The sequence below is a fragment of the Podarcis filfolensis genome (genome assembly GCF_964270895.1).
Source record: "Podarcis filfolensis genome assembly, chromosome: 4".
Taxonomy (NCBI): domain Eukaryota; kingdom Metazoa; phylum Chordata; class Lepidosauria; order Squamata; family Lacertidae; genus Podarcis; species Podarcis filfolensis.
In genome coordinates this window covers 26,805,925-26,823,732 of record NC_139607.1, presented here as the reverse complement: position 1 = coordinate 26,823,732, position 17,808 = coordinate 26,805,925, and the positions used below count along the sequence as shown (strand labels likewise).

At 42.1% G+C, this 17,808-nt stretch overlaps 1 protein-coding gene across 1 annotated transcript; it reads right to left on the bottom strand.

Moving 5' to 3' along the window:
• Positions 1-834: 834 nt before the first annotated feature.
• LAMP1 (lysosomal associated membrane protein 1) lies at positions 835-17,502 on the bottom strand. Its single transcript, XM_083610871.1, has 9 exons — positions 17,180-17,502; positions 10,002-10,117; positions 7,685-7,898; positions 7,384-7,548; positions 4,729-4,910; positions 3,999-4,121; positions 3,057-3,126; positions 2,420-2,590; positions 835-1,805 (listed from the first exon to the last, which is right to left on the bottom strand). Exons 1-9 carry the CDS (start codon positions 17,226-17,228, stop codon positions 1,666-1,668), a joined length of 1,230 nt encoding a protein of 409 aa, XP_083466997.1. The 5' UTR covers positions 17,229-17,502; the 3' UTR covers positions 835-1,665.
• Positions 17,503-17,808: the final 306 nt, after the last annotated feature.

Below are 17,808 nucleotides of genomic sequence, written 5' to 3'. Positions count from 1 at the left end.
GGCATTTCCTCTGGGAATCAATTGTATGATTTGGCCATGGCTTAGATGTTTAGGAGCCATCTGGTATACAGATCTTCGAATGAATGGCTACTAGAACACGCACAGCTTCAGTTTGCACCTCTGAACTTTAACTTGTGTGCGCTTTGTCCTGTTGTGACTTTATGAGATAGGGTCTACCTGTTAAGTAAGGCTGGGCAATATATGGTCATTAACATTGTGATGTATCAGCACCTAAATGCCATGATTTACTGATATCACGATGTCTGAAATGTGTCTCGGCTGTTGCTTCCTCACCACCTTAGGGGAAGAAGCAGCAGCCAAGATACATTGCCCTGCCCGCTGTGGCTCACGTGAGCAAGAGCAGTATGGGGGCTTGATCAGTTGAGGAGTGGGCAGCTTTCCGTGCCCCCCCTTGCATAAGAGGGGGGGGGGCTTCCTTAAAATGCTCAGCTAAGGGGCAGGAAGCCTCCAACCCCACAGCTGAGTAAGCCACCATACAGCTCTGGCTTCCGCAAGCCAGAAGGGCAGGGGGAAGGCAGGTGGTAGCTTGCCGCCAGCACAGCAGGAGTGAGGTACGCTGTGCTGGCATTGGCTGCCAGGCATTTACACAACAGCCCACCACATATTCCCTTGTCTGTAGGTACCTTGGCCACTGCAAACCCAACTGCTCTTTCATCTTCTGAAACTGCTTCTGAGCTGCTCTAGGGCACAGAGGCAGACTAGGGAAATGAAGGTGGCAGGCAAAATTTGCTGCTTGGGTTTTGCAGCGCTTCCCCCTTCCACTTCTCTTTACACAAAGATGTCGCAACTGCTCAACTGGACACTGACAAAACATACAGAAAAGTCTTTATTAGCATTGTTACAGGCAATGCATCCATAACTGATCCTTGCAGTGTACAGTCCCAGCCAAGATCAAAGCAAGAATTAGCAGACTGAAGTCTATTATTGTACACGTGTGCAGAAAAAGGACCTCCTTTGAACTTCAACAGAAGAGACTGAAATTCACTTTACAAAAAATAAAGTAACACCCATTTTTTTTTATGTAAAAAAGGGCCAGCTCCTACCAAGCTGACAGACCAAAAATACCTTAGAAGTCAGCCAAATTGTATCTCCACACCTTGCATATACCAGGCTTAGCATTTAAAGCTTATTAATGATACATACCTAGGTAGAGACAAAGTGGGAATTGTGTAAGTTTGTTTGATTGGTCAGTCATTACTGTAGTTACTGCACCTAAGCAGTTTAAATTCAGCACAGGGTGGTAGTATCAGAAAAGTGGAAATTTCCCTTTGTTAGATATAATTAATCTGAATTTTAAGTGAATGAATGTGAATTAACTACATCACATCCATTTAGAGTAGTTGACATTAAAAACCATGCCAATTCAGAAAAGCATTCTTAAAACTTCAGCCTGTTTCTATGTGGGTGAATACTTAACCCATTAGCAAAATTAAACAGAATTATAGAAGTTATCCTTTGTGCATAGTTAAATGCCACGAGATGGATTTCACATTTAGTAAAAGCAGGCACTGCAAGAAACAGTTGGTAAGGAAGAGATTGTGCTCCCTCATCTATTTGAGGGGAAGATGGGGAAATGGGGGGAATTGATGTATCTGCTTCTTGCAACTGCTGTTCTCCCACACTGGTTTAAGGAAGTGCAAATCATTAAATTGTTTGATAGCCAGCATGGCTACGTTTTCTGCCAATTAAATATGCAATCAACACTATAAGGACAAGTCCAGCAAGGGCTGCACCAACTATGATTGGGATCAACATATTGTTTTCATCCATTGGGCATTCTTCCGCTGAAAGAAAGAAAAAACAATTCTATTAAGCAGCTTTAATCCTAAAATTCTGTTAGAAAAATAGCAAGGAACCAGGCCAAACACCAAATAATCATTCCAGGACCCAATCTATCCTACTCTTCAATTATCTGTCAGGGTATCTACATTGACTATCAGAAAGTGAATTTAAACCATTTTGTATATGGCATCTTGCTCTGTGCCGACTCCCCCCCTTTGAAACTGCAAAAATGGCAATTTTCCTTTACCAGTTGGGAGTCAACTTTAAATTAGTGAGGCTACAGGAAGAAGAATGCTTATTGTGAAGTGTTCTGGTACGACAGACTAGGAATCAATGATAGTCTTCCTTCTGAAACTTATTTAAGCTTCTTTTAACTACTTTCAGTGTTTGGGCAGAGCGAAGATGAGCCACCGTATAATAAAACTTACCCCTGAGGTTGTGATGAACAAATTAATCTACATTTAACTGGTTAAGTCACAGATCATGTGCTCACCCACAGTAATGTAGGGAAACAAACCTATAAATATGTACAGGTGACACCACTGAGTATGGCCAAGCTAATCATCAAGTTACTATTGCTCTGAAAGAACAAAGTTTATGTAGTTATACAGCTTACGTGTTCCAAATGTGTTTCCTGTGATCTTGAAAGCCTGGACTTGAGCATTGAATATATTGAGAGAAGTTTCATTCGAGATCCAAATACTCTCTTCTGAAAAACACTTGTACGATTTTCCAACTGTCGCTTTGAGAGCACTCAGGCTATCGTTGTCAGCTTTAAATGTTCTTTCTGTATTAAAAAAAAACACAGATGAGATTAAGTAGGACCACACTCTTTTGTAAAGGCACCAGCCCATTTTGCCACCATGTCTTTATAGGTGGTGGTGTGAAGTTACTGATGAGCAGTAACAAAAGTCAGGACCCCTTTCCTGCTGTCAGTACAGCGTTGTCTTGGACAAGCTATTGCACCAAACTTTTATAGGCTATTTGCTTTCCTGGGCTTGAGGACCCTGAAATCATGGTGTGGATGTCAATCAAACCAGTTGACTGTACTTCAAGGTTCATGGCTTTATCTCTTATCTCCTAGTGAGCCTTCTGAAAGCTAAAGAATGAATAACCCTGGCAATTAACACAGTTTGTGAATACTTGCATCTCTTTATCTTCTTTGAACTCTTTGCTATTTTGAACATTCTTTGTATCCTTCAAAATCTAAGCTATTAAAGTCATTTTAAAATACATATATATATATTACTTACTTATAGATTCAGGAGGCAGACTTGTGCTCACAGAGATGCGGTGCAGAAAATACTTGTCAGTGGTTGAGTTCTTAAAAAGAAAGATAAATCTTAGTCACTGGTTGGGTTTCTTTTAAAAGGCTAGCCTATGCATGCTACAGGGACACCATATCACTGGTAAAATATGCTGCAGTTGTTAATAGAAAGAGACAACATACATAGTGTATACATCTGTATATCATGACAAGCCATAATTAAAACATGGCTTATGTGCATGCACATGCTGCTGAATCACTCCTGCTTCACTCCCTTTGTTGAGCCAGGGAAAAAACCCACAAGCACTGGCAACTACAGATCAAGAACCATGGTTTAAACACTAAAGACAACACTGAAGAAGAAATGCCCTATTTTAAGGGTGTGAACTCCAGATCCCACTGGAATTATTGGTGATTTTAAAATAGTGAGGCTGTTTCATAAGCTCAAGTAAATAAATTGAAAAATACAAAATGGCTATCATGCCAATCTGCTCATTCACAAAATTACAAGTCATCTAAAATTGCCATTTTATTTTTTAATAAGTGCCATTTACTTATTTACTAATTTGCACCACCTTCCTTTAGGGTGATAAACGCACCAATAGTAACATAATGAAAACCTCTAAAGAAACCTTCTAAAAACAGTCTAAAGCTACTGAAGTTCTGCACATAACCTATTGTGCCCTGATCCATGATCTTCCCAATTACTGGTAGAAGCAGTGTTATGCTCATAAATAGAGTAATATTTGCATGATCTATACATGTCAAACACAGCTCTGCCTGTCAATCAGAAGCAGTCAATGTGGTGTCCTCCCAACTTCACTGGCTCGAGCTAGCATAACCAAAAGTCAAGGACAATGAGGGGCATAAACCAATACCATATGGAGTACATCAGCATTCTGTAAGTGTCGCATCAAACTATGCTTACCTGCTCAAAATAAAAAACCAGGTCAGTGCTCCCAGAAGTCAAGTTCAGAGTAACTGTGGAATCCCCACAATTCCCAGAGAAAGTTGTATTTGCTGGAAGATTCAACAATTCCCACTTCTTAGTCTTGGAAACAGAAAAACAAAAGTTCATGACATTTTCTTTTTAAAAAGCCTTCTCACTGGAGATCAAGCAATAATGTATGCACTTTCAGTAAATTTTGTGTAAACAGCTTTGGGAACAGTGCGCAGAAACAGGAAAGCAACTTTCCTAGCAGTACTCAATAGGGTTAAATTGAATGACTTTACTGTACAGGCTATGATCTGTATGGATATTGAAATGGGCATTATTAAAAAGCCTTTGGTGCACAGCAGTGTTATCTCCTTGATTGCTTTTAAATTTTAGCTATTTTTAATTGTTTTGCTGGGCTCCTTTTCAGTAACAACCATAGTGCCGTGGGGGTGCTCAGGAAAAGATCAACTTTTCCAGATTTTGCCATGTTTATGATTAATCTAAATTTAACTGGCAGTTGTGCAAGAATAAGAGATCCTGGCCAAGTGTGCAGGACATAGTGCACGGATGGACAACACTAACCTCCTTGAAACACATTATTGTGTGGCTGCTGGTGGTGAAGAGCCTGGATTTAATAAGCCTACTAGTCTGGTCTAAGGTGCATTAGCTTCCCATATATCTCTATGTATTGCTATGTATAAATAATAAATATGGAAGTTACCTGGTTTTTGGTGGTGTAGGTAATATTAAGCTGCAGGCCCATAGAAGCAAGCAAACAGCCAGTCAAATTGTATCGTCCAACGTCTGGAGTTTTGGGGGCTGCTGTTGGTGCTGCAGTTGGTGCCACACTTGTAGTTGTGGGAACGGCGGTTGTAGACCCTTTGTCTTCACTACAGACAGTTTCTGGAAGGCAGTGATCACAAATCATAGCATGGAAAGTAGTCAATTAACACCCAGACAACCTTCATTTTTTCACTTTGTCCAGTCTTTTCTCCCGCTTTGCTCCCAACTACAAAATGTGTACTTAGCCCCTTTTCGTTTTTGAAAACATATTTTACTATCCCTTGTACAACTGTGTTCTTCAAGGCAATTCATAGTTTGTTAAGCTCAAAAACAAAGACGTTTACTGATAATGCAATCGTTAAAAAGCCCAACAATACGAAACATATGATGAACACAGGAGCTAAATATTTAAGCATCAGCATGAAGCTTGCAGGGGCAAATTTACCACAAAACTCAGGAAGACAATAGCATAGGCAACAGGTGAGCCTTTTTGCAGAGCATTACATAAATGGGGTGCCACCATCAAAAAGACCCTCTCCATGGTAGCCACTCACCTTACCACATTAGGTGTGGAAATGTGGGGAAGGGCCAATGAAAATCTTAAGGCCCCAGGGCAGAAATATATGAGAAAATATACTCATTCAAGCAGCCTGACCCCAAGCCATTTAGGGCTTTAAAGGTTAAAACCAACACTTTGGATTGGGCCCAGAAAATGGGCTGGAAGCTACTGCACATGTGCAATATGATTTTATTTGCCAATCCCCATCAGTAGTCTGACCACTCTTATTTTGGACCAACTCAAGTTTCTAGATAATTTTCAAGGGCACAATGCTGTATTCTAACCAGGAGCTTTGTTGAGTCATAGTTAGGTCAGCCAAAACTGATAAAAGGTGCTCCAAATCACTGGACCACCTAAACCTCATGGGGAGGGGGGCAGCGGAGTGCTGGATCTAGAAGCACCCACAAGCTAACTTTTTGTCCTTCACATGTTTTGGACTATGATCAACTGCAGCCAATATGACTGTGCTGTAGTTGGAGGAGCCTGAGCCACAGTACAAAATATCTAGAGGACACTGGTTTGGCAATGGCTGGGCCTATGATGCTGACAGGTAAGAGAATCAATTAGGTCACACTCTTCACCTGTCTTGGCAGAGACCATCTCATAGGGAAACACAGGCAGTTTCTGTTCTGTTCCAAACCCAGTCCTAATGCCTCACTAATGTGGGTCTAGAAAATCAGAGCCATCCAAGAGAGCTTGGAGCAGCTAAGCCTAGGCAAAGTTCCTGTCTCACTCAGGTGCTGTATAGCTTGGATCCACTCCCTCTCACAGTGATGAATTTACATTCTCCTGGATCCAGGCAGACAGCCCCTTCCTAACACAAGTGGTTGGTCAAACTAGTCCAGAGCCATGTCACTACCCTCAGACCTCATTAATTGAAACTCCAAGCAATAAATTGGACCAGACAGTGTTATGGAGCCCACCTAAGGCACTGCACTAAAAGTAAAAGGTGTGAGGAAACAGGCATAAATCATCATCAGTCAACATTTCTTTTCAATCTCCATTTCAAAGAACACTTTGATAGGAACACCCACCCACCAGATATTAACTGTTACTTCACCCCCCCCCACAAAAGACTAGATAAATTTCCACCAAGACTCAGTGAACCCAAACACCCAGTTAGTAATAGCTAAATGGCCAACAAACCTTCTCCCTTCTTTAACTCTAGGCACCATCTAGCTTCTCAGAAATGACTCCTTCACTAAATTGCTCCCTTAAAAGGTTAATAGGGTAGCCATCTCCCTCATACTACCCCCTCCACTGACATTGGCACAACAAAACACACACCCTTGCTTGAAGGCTCTTGGCCTTTCTCAGCAAATTCTATCAGCTGTGAGGACTGATGTGAGTCTCATAGCAGGGATGGTGGCAGCTGGTGCTCCCGCCCCCAGCCGGGTTTTTTGTGTGGTAGCAGTGAGGAGCAGAGACCAGATGGCAAAACAGATCTCCTGCTGTCCTACCTGTGGCACTGCTGTTCCAAATTCACCCTTGTATTTTGAAGGAAGCTGTGTCTCAAACTAAACTTGGGTGCCAGGCTCCTCAGTGTGATAGCAATTTGCTTCCTGGAAACGGGCCATTTCAAAAGCCATGATAAAATTCATTCATTTGCTGCTCCATTGCCGTTTCACAAATTGCACACAGCAAAGAGGGCTCCTCCTGTTCTTCCAAAACACAATACTGTCGGAAAGACCAGTGAAAGAGAGAACTGGGAGGAAGGTTCTCCCAGTTTGCTCTTCTCTTGTCCTTTCCAACTAGGCTTCAGCTGCATTTGCCAGTAATACTTACTACTTCCCAACTTATTAACAATACCCTTCGGCTTTCTGCATGGTAAGTTGTTGGCCATTCAAATCCTATGCTGTACAAAGACTGTTTTGGCTTTCCCCAATCAGGAACTCATTTTACATAAACCATTACAAAATAGCAATCTTTCAGCACAACCCCAGACCTACAGAGAAAATGAGAGTCCCTGGGGTATGACTAGTTCCAGTGGGAAGAGTTGGCATGCCATAAGCTTTTTGAGAATACAATGCTTACCTTTTCCACTGAAGGTGTTGTTTACAAGGTATGCTTCAAGCGTAACGTTGCTGAGAAGGACAGTCACATTTTTCATGCTTATTATGGTGTTGTTGCTGTGACATGTATATGTTGTCCTTAAGCCCGCTCGAATATCAGTGTCTTTGGACACATTTCTTGCTCCAGCTGCAGAAAAGTGTGCAATTGTATTAGTGTGTGATGGTCTTCAGATAATTTCTCCATAAATATGGCAACCATCCTATGTACCACCAACCCAGCTACCTTCATCATACTGTACTTTGCAAAGCCTCAAAACACTTACTTTCATTTGAGTTGGGGAAAAGTCTGGCATCTGACAAGTTGTAGGTGAAAGTCAGACTCCTGACAACGTAGACATCTGCATTTCTTACAAATGCCATCTTTAATGAGTTATTGTTGCTAAATCCAATTGCAAGAACTTCTGAAGTGTCGTTTGGCTTGCCACATGTGCTTTCTGGCAGTACCACAGCATTAGAAGGAAGTGAAAAGACCTTGACCTAACAGAAAAAAACAGTATTGCTGTTATAGGGAGCATCAGAACTGTTGTAAACATCAAACAATCAAAAGTAAGTAAAATGCTTCAAGGCACTCAATAACCATAGTAGATTTTTGGGGGTGGGGGGTGGGAATACAAAGTAAACCTACGTAAGTTGTAGTGGTGCACCTTTGGGTCAGGATCAAATTGCCGTTTAATTTCTACAATGTAGGATAAGGCTTTAGAGTGAAGTGTGGGAAGGAAGGATCCCATGCCAAGTAAAAATGTGTTTTGCTTGTTTTTTATTTATTAACTAAAGGTTAGGCAGGTGGGGTGTGCGTTGGGGAAAGAATAATCCCTCCCTATGTTTTAGAAAGGATTTGGCACAGAGTAGGTTGGGGCTTACCACATTTCGTTTCTGTCTCTATTCCTAAACCAGGCAGGCATACGTAGCAACAGAAAGTTAGCAAAACAATAGTGACAGAACCAATGGCGTACCGATTAGAATGCTGGACTAGAACAAGGGAGATTCAGGCTCAAATCCTAACACAGCTATGAAGCCAATTTTGTGACACTGTGCCAGTCATTGTCTCTCAGCCTGAATTACTTTGCAGGGGTATTACAAGAATAAAATGGGGCTTTAGCTTCTTGGAGGGAAGGCAGGATAAAAATTGTAAAATTTAGCTGAATCTCCTTTCCTGCAATTTCTATCCATTAGCTCCAGTTCTGCCCTCTATCAGCTCCATTTTCTGCATGCTATTTTTGAAAACTGCTATTGTGCCCACACCCCATCTTCTCGTCTCAGGCTAAACACGCCCAGCTTTTTCAACCATTCCTCATGAATTTGGTTTCCAGACTCCTCTGCACTTGGGTCACTCTTCTCGAGGCACACTCTTCTCTTTCAGTGTCTTCTTCAAAATGTGATGCCCACAACAGTACACAGCTGTAGCCTGACTAGTGCAGAATGGAGTGGAACTATTACTTCACATGGTATGATTCTGGACACAGTGCTGCTACCAATGCAGCCTAAACTTTCATTGGCTTTTTTTTAGTAGCTGCGCCGGTGGCTCGAGTTTAATTTGTGACCAACAAACCTTTAGTTACTAAAGATACCTATTTTTCACATGTATTGCTTCAAAGCAGGTCTCCCCTATTTTTACACATGTGGCCTTGATTTTGTAAACATAGAACTTTACAATTTCTCACTGTTCAATTTTATCTTGCTGGTTTGGGTACCATGTTTTAGCCAGTGATAATCACTTTGAGTCTTGATTCTGTCTTCTTCCAAGCTTCCTGTCATCTACAAATTTGATAAGCATATCCTCTATACCCTCATCCAAGGGATTTATAAAGATGTTAAAAGGCACAGGGCCTCAGACAGATCTTTGCAGTACTTCACTCAGGACCTTCCTCTAGGTCAGGGTTTCCCAAATTTGGGTCTCCAGCTGTTTTGGACTCGATACTCATCATCCGTGACCACTAGCTAGGGATGATGGGAGTTATAGACCAAAAACAGCTGAAGACCTAAGTCTGGGAAACTCTGCTCAAGGTTGATGCAGAGACCATTAAGGAGCACATGGTGGATACGGTTGTTTCAGCAGCTATAAAAGTGAAGTAAGCATTGTGTGCCTTATAAACAGGGCTATTTTTAATCCTATATTTGCTTTGAGGCATTATTACTGATCCCAGGGAATTGGGTTAGGACATAATTTTATGTATAACTAAATTTTACCCTCATCTCCCACCAGTAAATGATATTACAAACTTGTTTTCCATCAAGCTCTGCCTTCAGTTGACCACAAACACTTCAGGAAAGTGTCTGAGTGAGTTTTGAGCCAATTCATGCATCACTTTCATGGCGTACATTTAAAATTATTTTCCTACCATGTGGATAGGATGAACATATACACATACTAACAAATCAGAGACCAAGGTTTAACTGCCGCTCCCAATCAAATATAGAAATCCAAAATTTCTTCAAACAGACTCAACCATGAGTGCAAAATAAGCAGCTTCAGCATCTTATTTAAACAGCATCTTTAGCCACACAACATAGCACCTTAAAAGTTATGTCTCTGTAAGCAGCTTTCTGGCCCACCACTCATTTAAGCTTCAGCATCCTCACCTCTTTACTGGTTTTTGTGTTGTATTCCACTGTAAATAGCACAGAAAAATTGGCTAATATGCAGGTTTTGTTTTTCCCATCTCTTACTTCAAACGCTGAAGATGCTTGTAAAAATCCTGCAAACAGAAAACAATAAATATCAAGAATTGCAATGCCGATAGACAGCTTTGAAGAATATATGCAACATCCATATGTAACGATGGGCTTCACTGGGCCAGATGACTTTTGTGGAAGCAGAATATGATTGCTTTTAGAAAGCCCACACTTACTCAGTACAGGCACCTCCCCACTCGCACACAAATGATTTTGGTGTCAAAGGGGGTGGGGTAGAAGGGACCCCCATGCAGCCAACAAGAACAGAACCCCCGCATAAGCGAGGATTCCCCTGTAGCAACTCTTGCTCGCAACACATTTTATTGTGAAGATAATCTAAGCCATTACAGTATTATAAAACACACAATATTTAAGAACCTATTATGTATTAGTGCGTTCCTACATTCATACAAAGCATGTTCCAAAGGGATGAAAAACTCTTAAGCAACCATGAGAATGATTTAAGGAAAGTCAATTTATGCCAACCAGAATCACAACCTTTGTTTGCAAAATGGTTCATTGTATCTCCACTGGCTTTATTTGTATCTAGTCCTCTTGATAACACACTGATAAAGAGCCCTGTTACAAAACTACCAAACATTCTTGTTAAATTTGTCATGTGAGAAACACAAGCTAACAAGTTTTATCTACATGCTAAAGAATCATTTTCATTTGAAAATATACAAAAGTAGAAAACTCACATTTCCATTTTTTATACTTTTAATTGTTTATATGAATGGGTGGTATATATTTTCATAAATACAATACCAATACTCAAGTGTACAAGACAGCTTTTTAATAATTGAGCCATGGCTTACATTAAGACTGTACGACACACACAAAAATACTATCTAAATAATCACTCCCATTTTACTGAAAATTAAAGGAATGTAGAAATCCCCACCCCACAAAGGTGTTTGAGTATATTCTACCTCTGGCAGGGATCAGTATTTTTAAAATGTGGTCAGGCAATATTAAGTTGACGTCAGCTATCAGATGTCTTCATTAATAAGGTTCTAGTTGCTACAGTACCACCTGCAGGAGCTAATGATTTACTCAAATTGCACCAACATATGAAGATCTGCACAAAGGACAATTTTTTAAACCTCCACCTTTTTAAAACTGTGCAACTATAACACGTGTGTAGTCTCAACAGGACCCCACCCCCTAATTTAAGCTAGAATCTTATATGCTTCCCCTCTAGATTTACACGAGTACATTGTTAGGCTTTTTCTACAACAGTGACATGTTTTGTCAGAGGGGAGGACAGGAAAGGGTTAGGGAGGAGCTAGGCCGGGGGGGACGGGGACTGGATAGGCAAACTAAACAACTCTCTGTGAAGTGAACTGAATGAATACAGGTTTGCCTAGCAATATGCAAGTGGGTTGGACTAGATGACCCTCAGGATCCCTTCCAACTCTACAATTGCATGATTCAGGCTAAGATACCATTCAGTCAACTGTTCAACAGGCACAGAGTCTGGTATACCAAGCTTCTTGTCCTCTCTCCAAAGGCCACCCAACCAGCATGTCTTAACTTTTCTCCAGTGGATTTGACTTGAGAACAAACATGATGTACTGTGAATTTAAGACTGGCTGTATGTTGCTGAAACTTTCCATTGCCTATGACTGATTTGTGCTTCTTTGTCCTCTTCCACAACAACCATGTGCAAGCTGTGAGACTACTGAAAAGTTATGCAGCACATGAATTTGTTTTCAATTGCTATAGAGCCAAACCATTAATAGGTATGTTTAATTGTCCGACAGCCTTAATACTATTGAAATAAAACCCCAGTGCTTCCCCTTTCCTTCCAAACTGTAGCGACTTTCTTCCCTCTCCAAAAACACAAACAACTATCTTGGAATACCAAGTAGTGACCTGCCAATGAAGCAGCATTGTTGGAAGACACAAAAATTGAGCAAGTTTCACAGCCTGATTATACCCCATCATTTTGTTGATTTTGTCATTTTTGAACATGCTGGAGTGGCAGCAATTCAAGCCCATTATGAAAGTGCATTCATACAAGTTTTTTCTCCCAGGAACTGCTTAATGCAGAGAGAAGGGCAAAGTCCACTGCAATGTTTTCCTCTTCTACTTAAAAATGCAGGAAGGCTGTAAGCTGTTTGTACTTCTGGATGACAAGTTTTACTGCAGTAGAATTGTGTTCCATTTGTTGTCAGAGGTCTCCTAACATTTAATTGGGAGTATATACCATGGAGGGATTCCTCTAAAATGAAAGAAAACTGCTACAGAAGTCTGCATTGCAAACACACTGCTACATCTCTGAATTGTTTGAATTGTATGGCAGACTCAGAAAGAAACCAATGAGCTACACTTCCAAAACAGCATCCAACAAATAGAACATATTCTCCACAAGAGACTAGTCTAGCTTATCCAACTTTGAGAACAGGTGTTTCAAGCAGTTTTAAATCACTTAGTGCACAATCCAAACTCCTGATGTGCCAAACAGTTTCACCAGCCTCTGTGGGATGGGAAGGGGCTAAGCTGGCCTAAGATCCAGGCTCCATCCCTACAATAGCTCCAGAAGCAGAATTTTGCCTGCCCTGCACCCTGGCAATGAGAGCAATAGAGCTGCAGACGTTGTATAAGCTCCGCTGCTCTATGTGTTTCTGCTGCCCAACCAGGGTTCGGATTGCTCTGCCAGTGTATTTTCAATGCCAGGTTTCTTTAAAGACTTGTCATTGAATATTCATACCCTATGCAAATAATATTTTAACCAAAATGCTTGCTTGGTTTTATAAAGATATGCACCAGAACCAAAAAACACGAAGGCCCTTTTTAAATAGATCCTTTTTATTGGCCAATTCACACAGGTTTGAAGCTATCAGCATTATGCAATACAGAGCTGGAACTGCTTATTAGGAAAAGGATAGCTGCTTTACAATATGCAACCTAACAAGATGACTATATAAATCAAAAGAAGACACACCTGCCTTACTCACTCAACACCATATTAATAGGGTGCAAGAGGCATTTTAAATACACTGTGTGGACTAATGAAATTTTTAACCTGTGGGATCCATGGAAAGTTTCTTTGTATTTGCGAGCACATTTAAGATCTGCAGGCAGGCAGCAAACTAGGGCACTAGTCTGGCTGTAGCCCCACCTGTGCATTTCACAATACTGTACCGCACTATGGGAGAATGGCTGTTCCAACCCTTTATGCAGTGGATAAGAGCAGAGACAGGAAGACTCCAGGGCAGCCTGAATCACGCTCTACTCTATGATAAGTTTGTCATGCTCAGAGTAGTAGAATGGTAGCTACATGTTTCATGCAATGAGAATCTGAACCATGGAGATACCTCGTCAACTTGAGTGAAGAGCACCTATGCGGGAAAGCAGTTCACATTAGGATTGTGCACCCCATCTTAACTTAAGAGTAAGGCTAGGTTAAGTTTCAGTGGATCATTTAATAGTAAATCTTCCTGGAAAAGTTCCTGGTTATGCAAGACAATATATTACAGCTTCCTGCTAAACAGTTGTCCCGGCCCAGATTTCATGCTGCATCAGCTCTTCCTGAGTAAGCAATTCTATGCTACGGATAAACATAAAACACAAGTTTTAGTGGAAAGTCATTTGTAAGCTTCATGTTTTGGATTATATGTATGTGAAATGAGCTGGTACAAAGAGATGTTTCTAGTGTTTATTCACCAATGTAGGTTGCTTCCTTGGGACTATGGGGCAACTGCAGATAAACCTATGGAATGAATATTACCCTTCCAATAAAGCAGCCATTTTAAAAAGGAACTCCCCCACTGCTTTTCATCTGATAAAGGCACCTCCGTCCTCCGTCATGAGCCCTTTTAAGTTAGTGCCTTTTAGAAAGAGATTAGATGACACCAATTTGTCAGCAACTCTGTAATATATGCAAGGACTTTGGGCCAACACTGCACTAGGAAGATCCTAACTTGCATATCAAGAGTTTGGCAGCACTGCAGTGTTCAGACTTGACACACTTTTCTAAAAACACTATCTGTGCAATTTTCAAAAGCTGAATTGGTGGCCATTAATTTAAAGCAAGAAACACCTGCTATGTTTTCCAAATACAGCTTCTTAACACCTAAACTGGACAAGTCCACTGCAGAAGGGAGTTAAAACCCTCCAACAATTATCTACATATCCAGAGCCCTCAGCCTCATTTAGGGCACTGGAAGGATTATCATTCCTTTTACAGCCCTTGTTTATCTTATTTGTTTGCTCCTAGTAAATCAACGAGTCTGGCAGTTCTGGAGAGATATCTACCAGGCCTTGCAGTTAGCTGAATTATTGTGCATATGCACAAGGATTCCTTACCATGCAAATCCATTCAAACTGCCCAAAGTTTCAAATTGTTATAGAAACCTCATCTCATGCCATAAAGCTGATTCTAGTTCAACCAACTGTAGTTGACAGCTGATCTGGAAAGTTTAAGAAAGCCAGCCATTTTCTTGTAGGCAAAGATGTACTAAGTTTATAGTTGCTTATGGAAATTTATTCCAAAGTCCTGAAATAATCAAGTTCAAAAGAAGCCACCAGTCAAAGTTACAGCTCCTACACAATTAGATATCAGTTAACAAGTTTAATATTATATTTCACTGAGCACCCATAAGTCTTTTGAAGACATGGGCATGAATGAGAGTTCAAGAGAAGACAACAGTTGACCAAAGAGTACTAAATCATCCAACAACAAATATTGTTTGTAGGCAGTAAAAGAACATACTCTCCTGTCCTTTTAAAACCTTTATTTTGGTGCACAGCAGGAAACTGCAAAGTGAAACTTGAGGGAGCATCATATAAGCAAACTAAAGTTGAATTTCAGGAAAAAGCAGGTATCACACCCAGAATAAAATCCACTGACAATCAAATCCATGAATGTATCTTTAAAGAATCCAAGTTCAAAACCATTAAAAACACACACCAAGTACACATAATTAGTTAAAGTAAAATAAGTATTCATTATTTTGCAGTAAAAGGGGAGACTAGTCTTAGTCCCAGGTTTGTCTCTGGTTTTCCTAATATTTGTGTTATAATGCCTTTAAAACATTGTAAATAAACCACTCTTGAATTTGCTATACGGTATGTAGCTTTTTACTTCTAACATACCTCTGCTTTTTTACAATAGGCCCAAATACTTCAGCCTATAATGGCAAGGCTAACTTTAATGACAAAAGTGAGAAAAGGAATCCTGGGGGAAAACACTTCAGGATATACATAGCCACCATGTACTGAGTTGGGATGGAATAAGGCAGACCAGTGATTGCAGACTAATAATCACATACAAATCCATACTCTATCAAGTCAAAGCAGCACAGAAGGACACAAATTCATGAGTCATACTTGTTCTAAATTCTATACTCTGGCCTACATTACTGGGATGCCCAGGTTTTCTCATTGACCTCATGCTATAATGAGAAAGATTGTATGATTTACAGCCTAATCCTATGAATATTTACTTGGGGGATAAAGTCCCACTGAGTGCAAGAGAACCTGTAGAAATCTCTGCAAGATAACAGCTTCATATCACCAGTGTTATACAGCCAGTGATAAAGGTACTGAAACTAGACAATGCCACTTGGGAGAAAAAAAACCAGCAGAAGACAACTACTATCAGGAGAGAAGAATTTCACCTTCAGCTGGGTCACCTATTACATTCTAAGTTCCTTCACATTTGCTACATCTAGTTTCCACAAAAAAACAAGTTTGGGAAGACGGGGAATGCCTTGCAAAACAGCAGGGATACAGAACCTCTTTTAGATGGGAGGACACATTCCCTTCTGAGAAGCCTTCCTAAACCACATGGGTGGGGCCAGAGGTAAAAGTGGGCAGAACAACAAATGTAAATTTCACCTTTGTTGGTTTGTTCACTCTCACTCTCAAACAAGCCTTCCTATCCTCCATCCAGAGAAACAAGACGACTTATCAGAATTTAGCCAAATACTCACAAGAAGGCTGCAAAGCAGCGCAGTGAGGGTCAGCCAGAGTGGCCTCAAGAGAGCATTGCCAGTTTTGTTGGTACAATCAAGCAGAGAGGAAACTCTCAGTGCTCTCTGCACCAATATACCAACAGTGAAAGTTATCTATTTCAAATTAGCAGCATGCGAGGCCTCAAGCACAAGAAGGCAAACAAGTTCTCTTGCTCACACCTGTCGTTGCTAGAAGAGGGCGCTTCCGCCAAAAAAAAAAAAAAAAGTTGTTTGCAGAGCTGCTGGGGGAAAAACAGAACATAGGGACACAGGATTTGAGCAGCCTTCAAAACACAGTTGCCTTGGAAGGAGAACAATAAAGTGGCAGTATGTTTCTTAAGATATGCAGCTGCAGCCAAAAGGAATTAGGCGTCAAGGTTTAAGGTTACAAAGCCATCCACACCCTGGGTGTGCAAGCTAGGCAAAGGTTGGAGCAAAGCTACAGCAGCAACTAGTCACTGCCTCACAATACAGTGACCTGGAGGAAAAGTAGATGGTCAGCTCTTTAGATAAAGCTCCGTGATTAATAATAATAATTTTATTATTTATACTCCACCCATCTGGCTGGGTTTCCCTAGCTGGGCGACTTCCAGCACATAAGGGGAGAAGGATGGGGGACGACATGGGTTTCGGTATACAGCCAATTCACACCTGCCTAACTGAGGAGGAGAGGCAGCTCCTTTAAATGCTGAAATCCGCGTTAGCGGTTGCACTGCATTAAAGTACACCGTGTCCTGCGCCACCGTTTCCCACGGCGGAAAACAGTCCTCTTGCTTCTCCCTAAGGCGTAGAGGCTGCTCTGCCCTCAGGGCCGCGTGGGAGGCCCGCCTGCCCTTCGGCGCGGACACCTGGCCCGCTAACTTCCCAGGTGCCGGGGAAAGGAAGCGGCTGCGGCGACCCGGCGGCCCGGGCTCGGCTCCAGGGAGAGGCGCGGTGCCAGCCCAGCGCCACACGGGAGGAGGCCGCCGCCGCCGCCTTTTTCCTCGCCGCGGGGCTTCCACGCACAGGGCCTCGAGCGGAGGGCAAGGGGCGGCGGCGGCAGGCAGGGCGCTCCTTCCCTCCTCAGGGAAGCGGCGGAGACCCGCGAGAGGCCTGCGAAAGGAAGCCGCCGCGGATACTCACCCAGCAGGGCCGCCGCCAGGAGAAACCCCCAGCTGTACCGAGACGCCATGACAGGAGCGGGCCGAGACGGGAGACAGACAGAAGAACGCGAAGCTGAGCGGGGAACGCAGACTGAGGAACGTCGGCGTCGGCAGCACCGAATAACGCCGAGAGGCGCGGTCACGTGATCGACGTAGTCGCCGCCGTCGGCCCACCCCGCCTCTCCCACCGCTTTTTTTTTTTTTTACCTCCGTCACCTGATCTTAATAAACCACGCCCGGCCTCTTTAATAAAGAGTGGGGAGGGGGGCAGAGAGAAAAGACGGGAAGAACCAGAGCCGTGATCTCGCGAGAACGGAGAGAAGCAGGCCATAGGCTGAGGCCGTTGAGGGGCTTTCGCCCCCCCCTTTTTTTAACCGTAGCTTTTTAACCGATTTCTGTTCGTTCTCACGTCACGGGGCTGAACAGCTAAAAGCGAAATACAGTGGTACCTCGGGTTACAGGTGCTTCAGGCTACAGACTCCGCTAACCCAGAAATAGTACCTCAGGTTAAGAACTTTGGTTCAGGATAAGAACAGAAATCGTGCGGCGGCAGCGGGAGGCCCCATTAGCTAAAGTGGTGCTTCAGGTTAAGAACAGTTTCAGGTTAAG

Bases quoted from the DNA above. Each gene is read 5' to 3' on its own strand.
- LAMP1 (XM_083610871.1), bottom strand. From the start codon at position 17,228: ATGGCGTCTCGGTACAGCTGGGGGTTTCTCCTGGCGGCGGCCCTGCTG. The intron at 7,899-10,001 runs GTGAGGATGCTG...TTTTTCTGTTAG, and splicing joins ACACAAAAACCAGTAAAGAG to GTCAAGGTCTTTTCACTTCC. The intron at 3,127-3,998 runs GTAAGCATAGTT...TTTCTTTTTAAG, and splicing joins TGGTTTTTTATTTTGAGCAG to AACTCAACCACTGACAAGTA.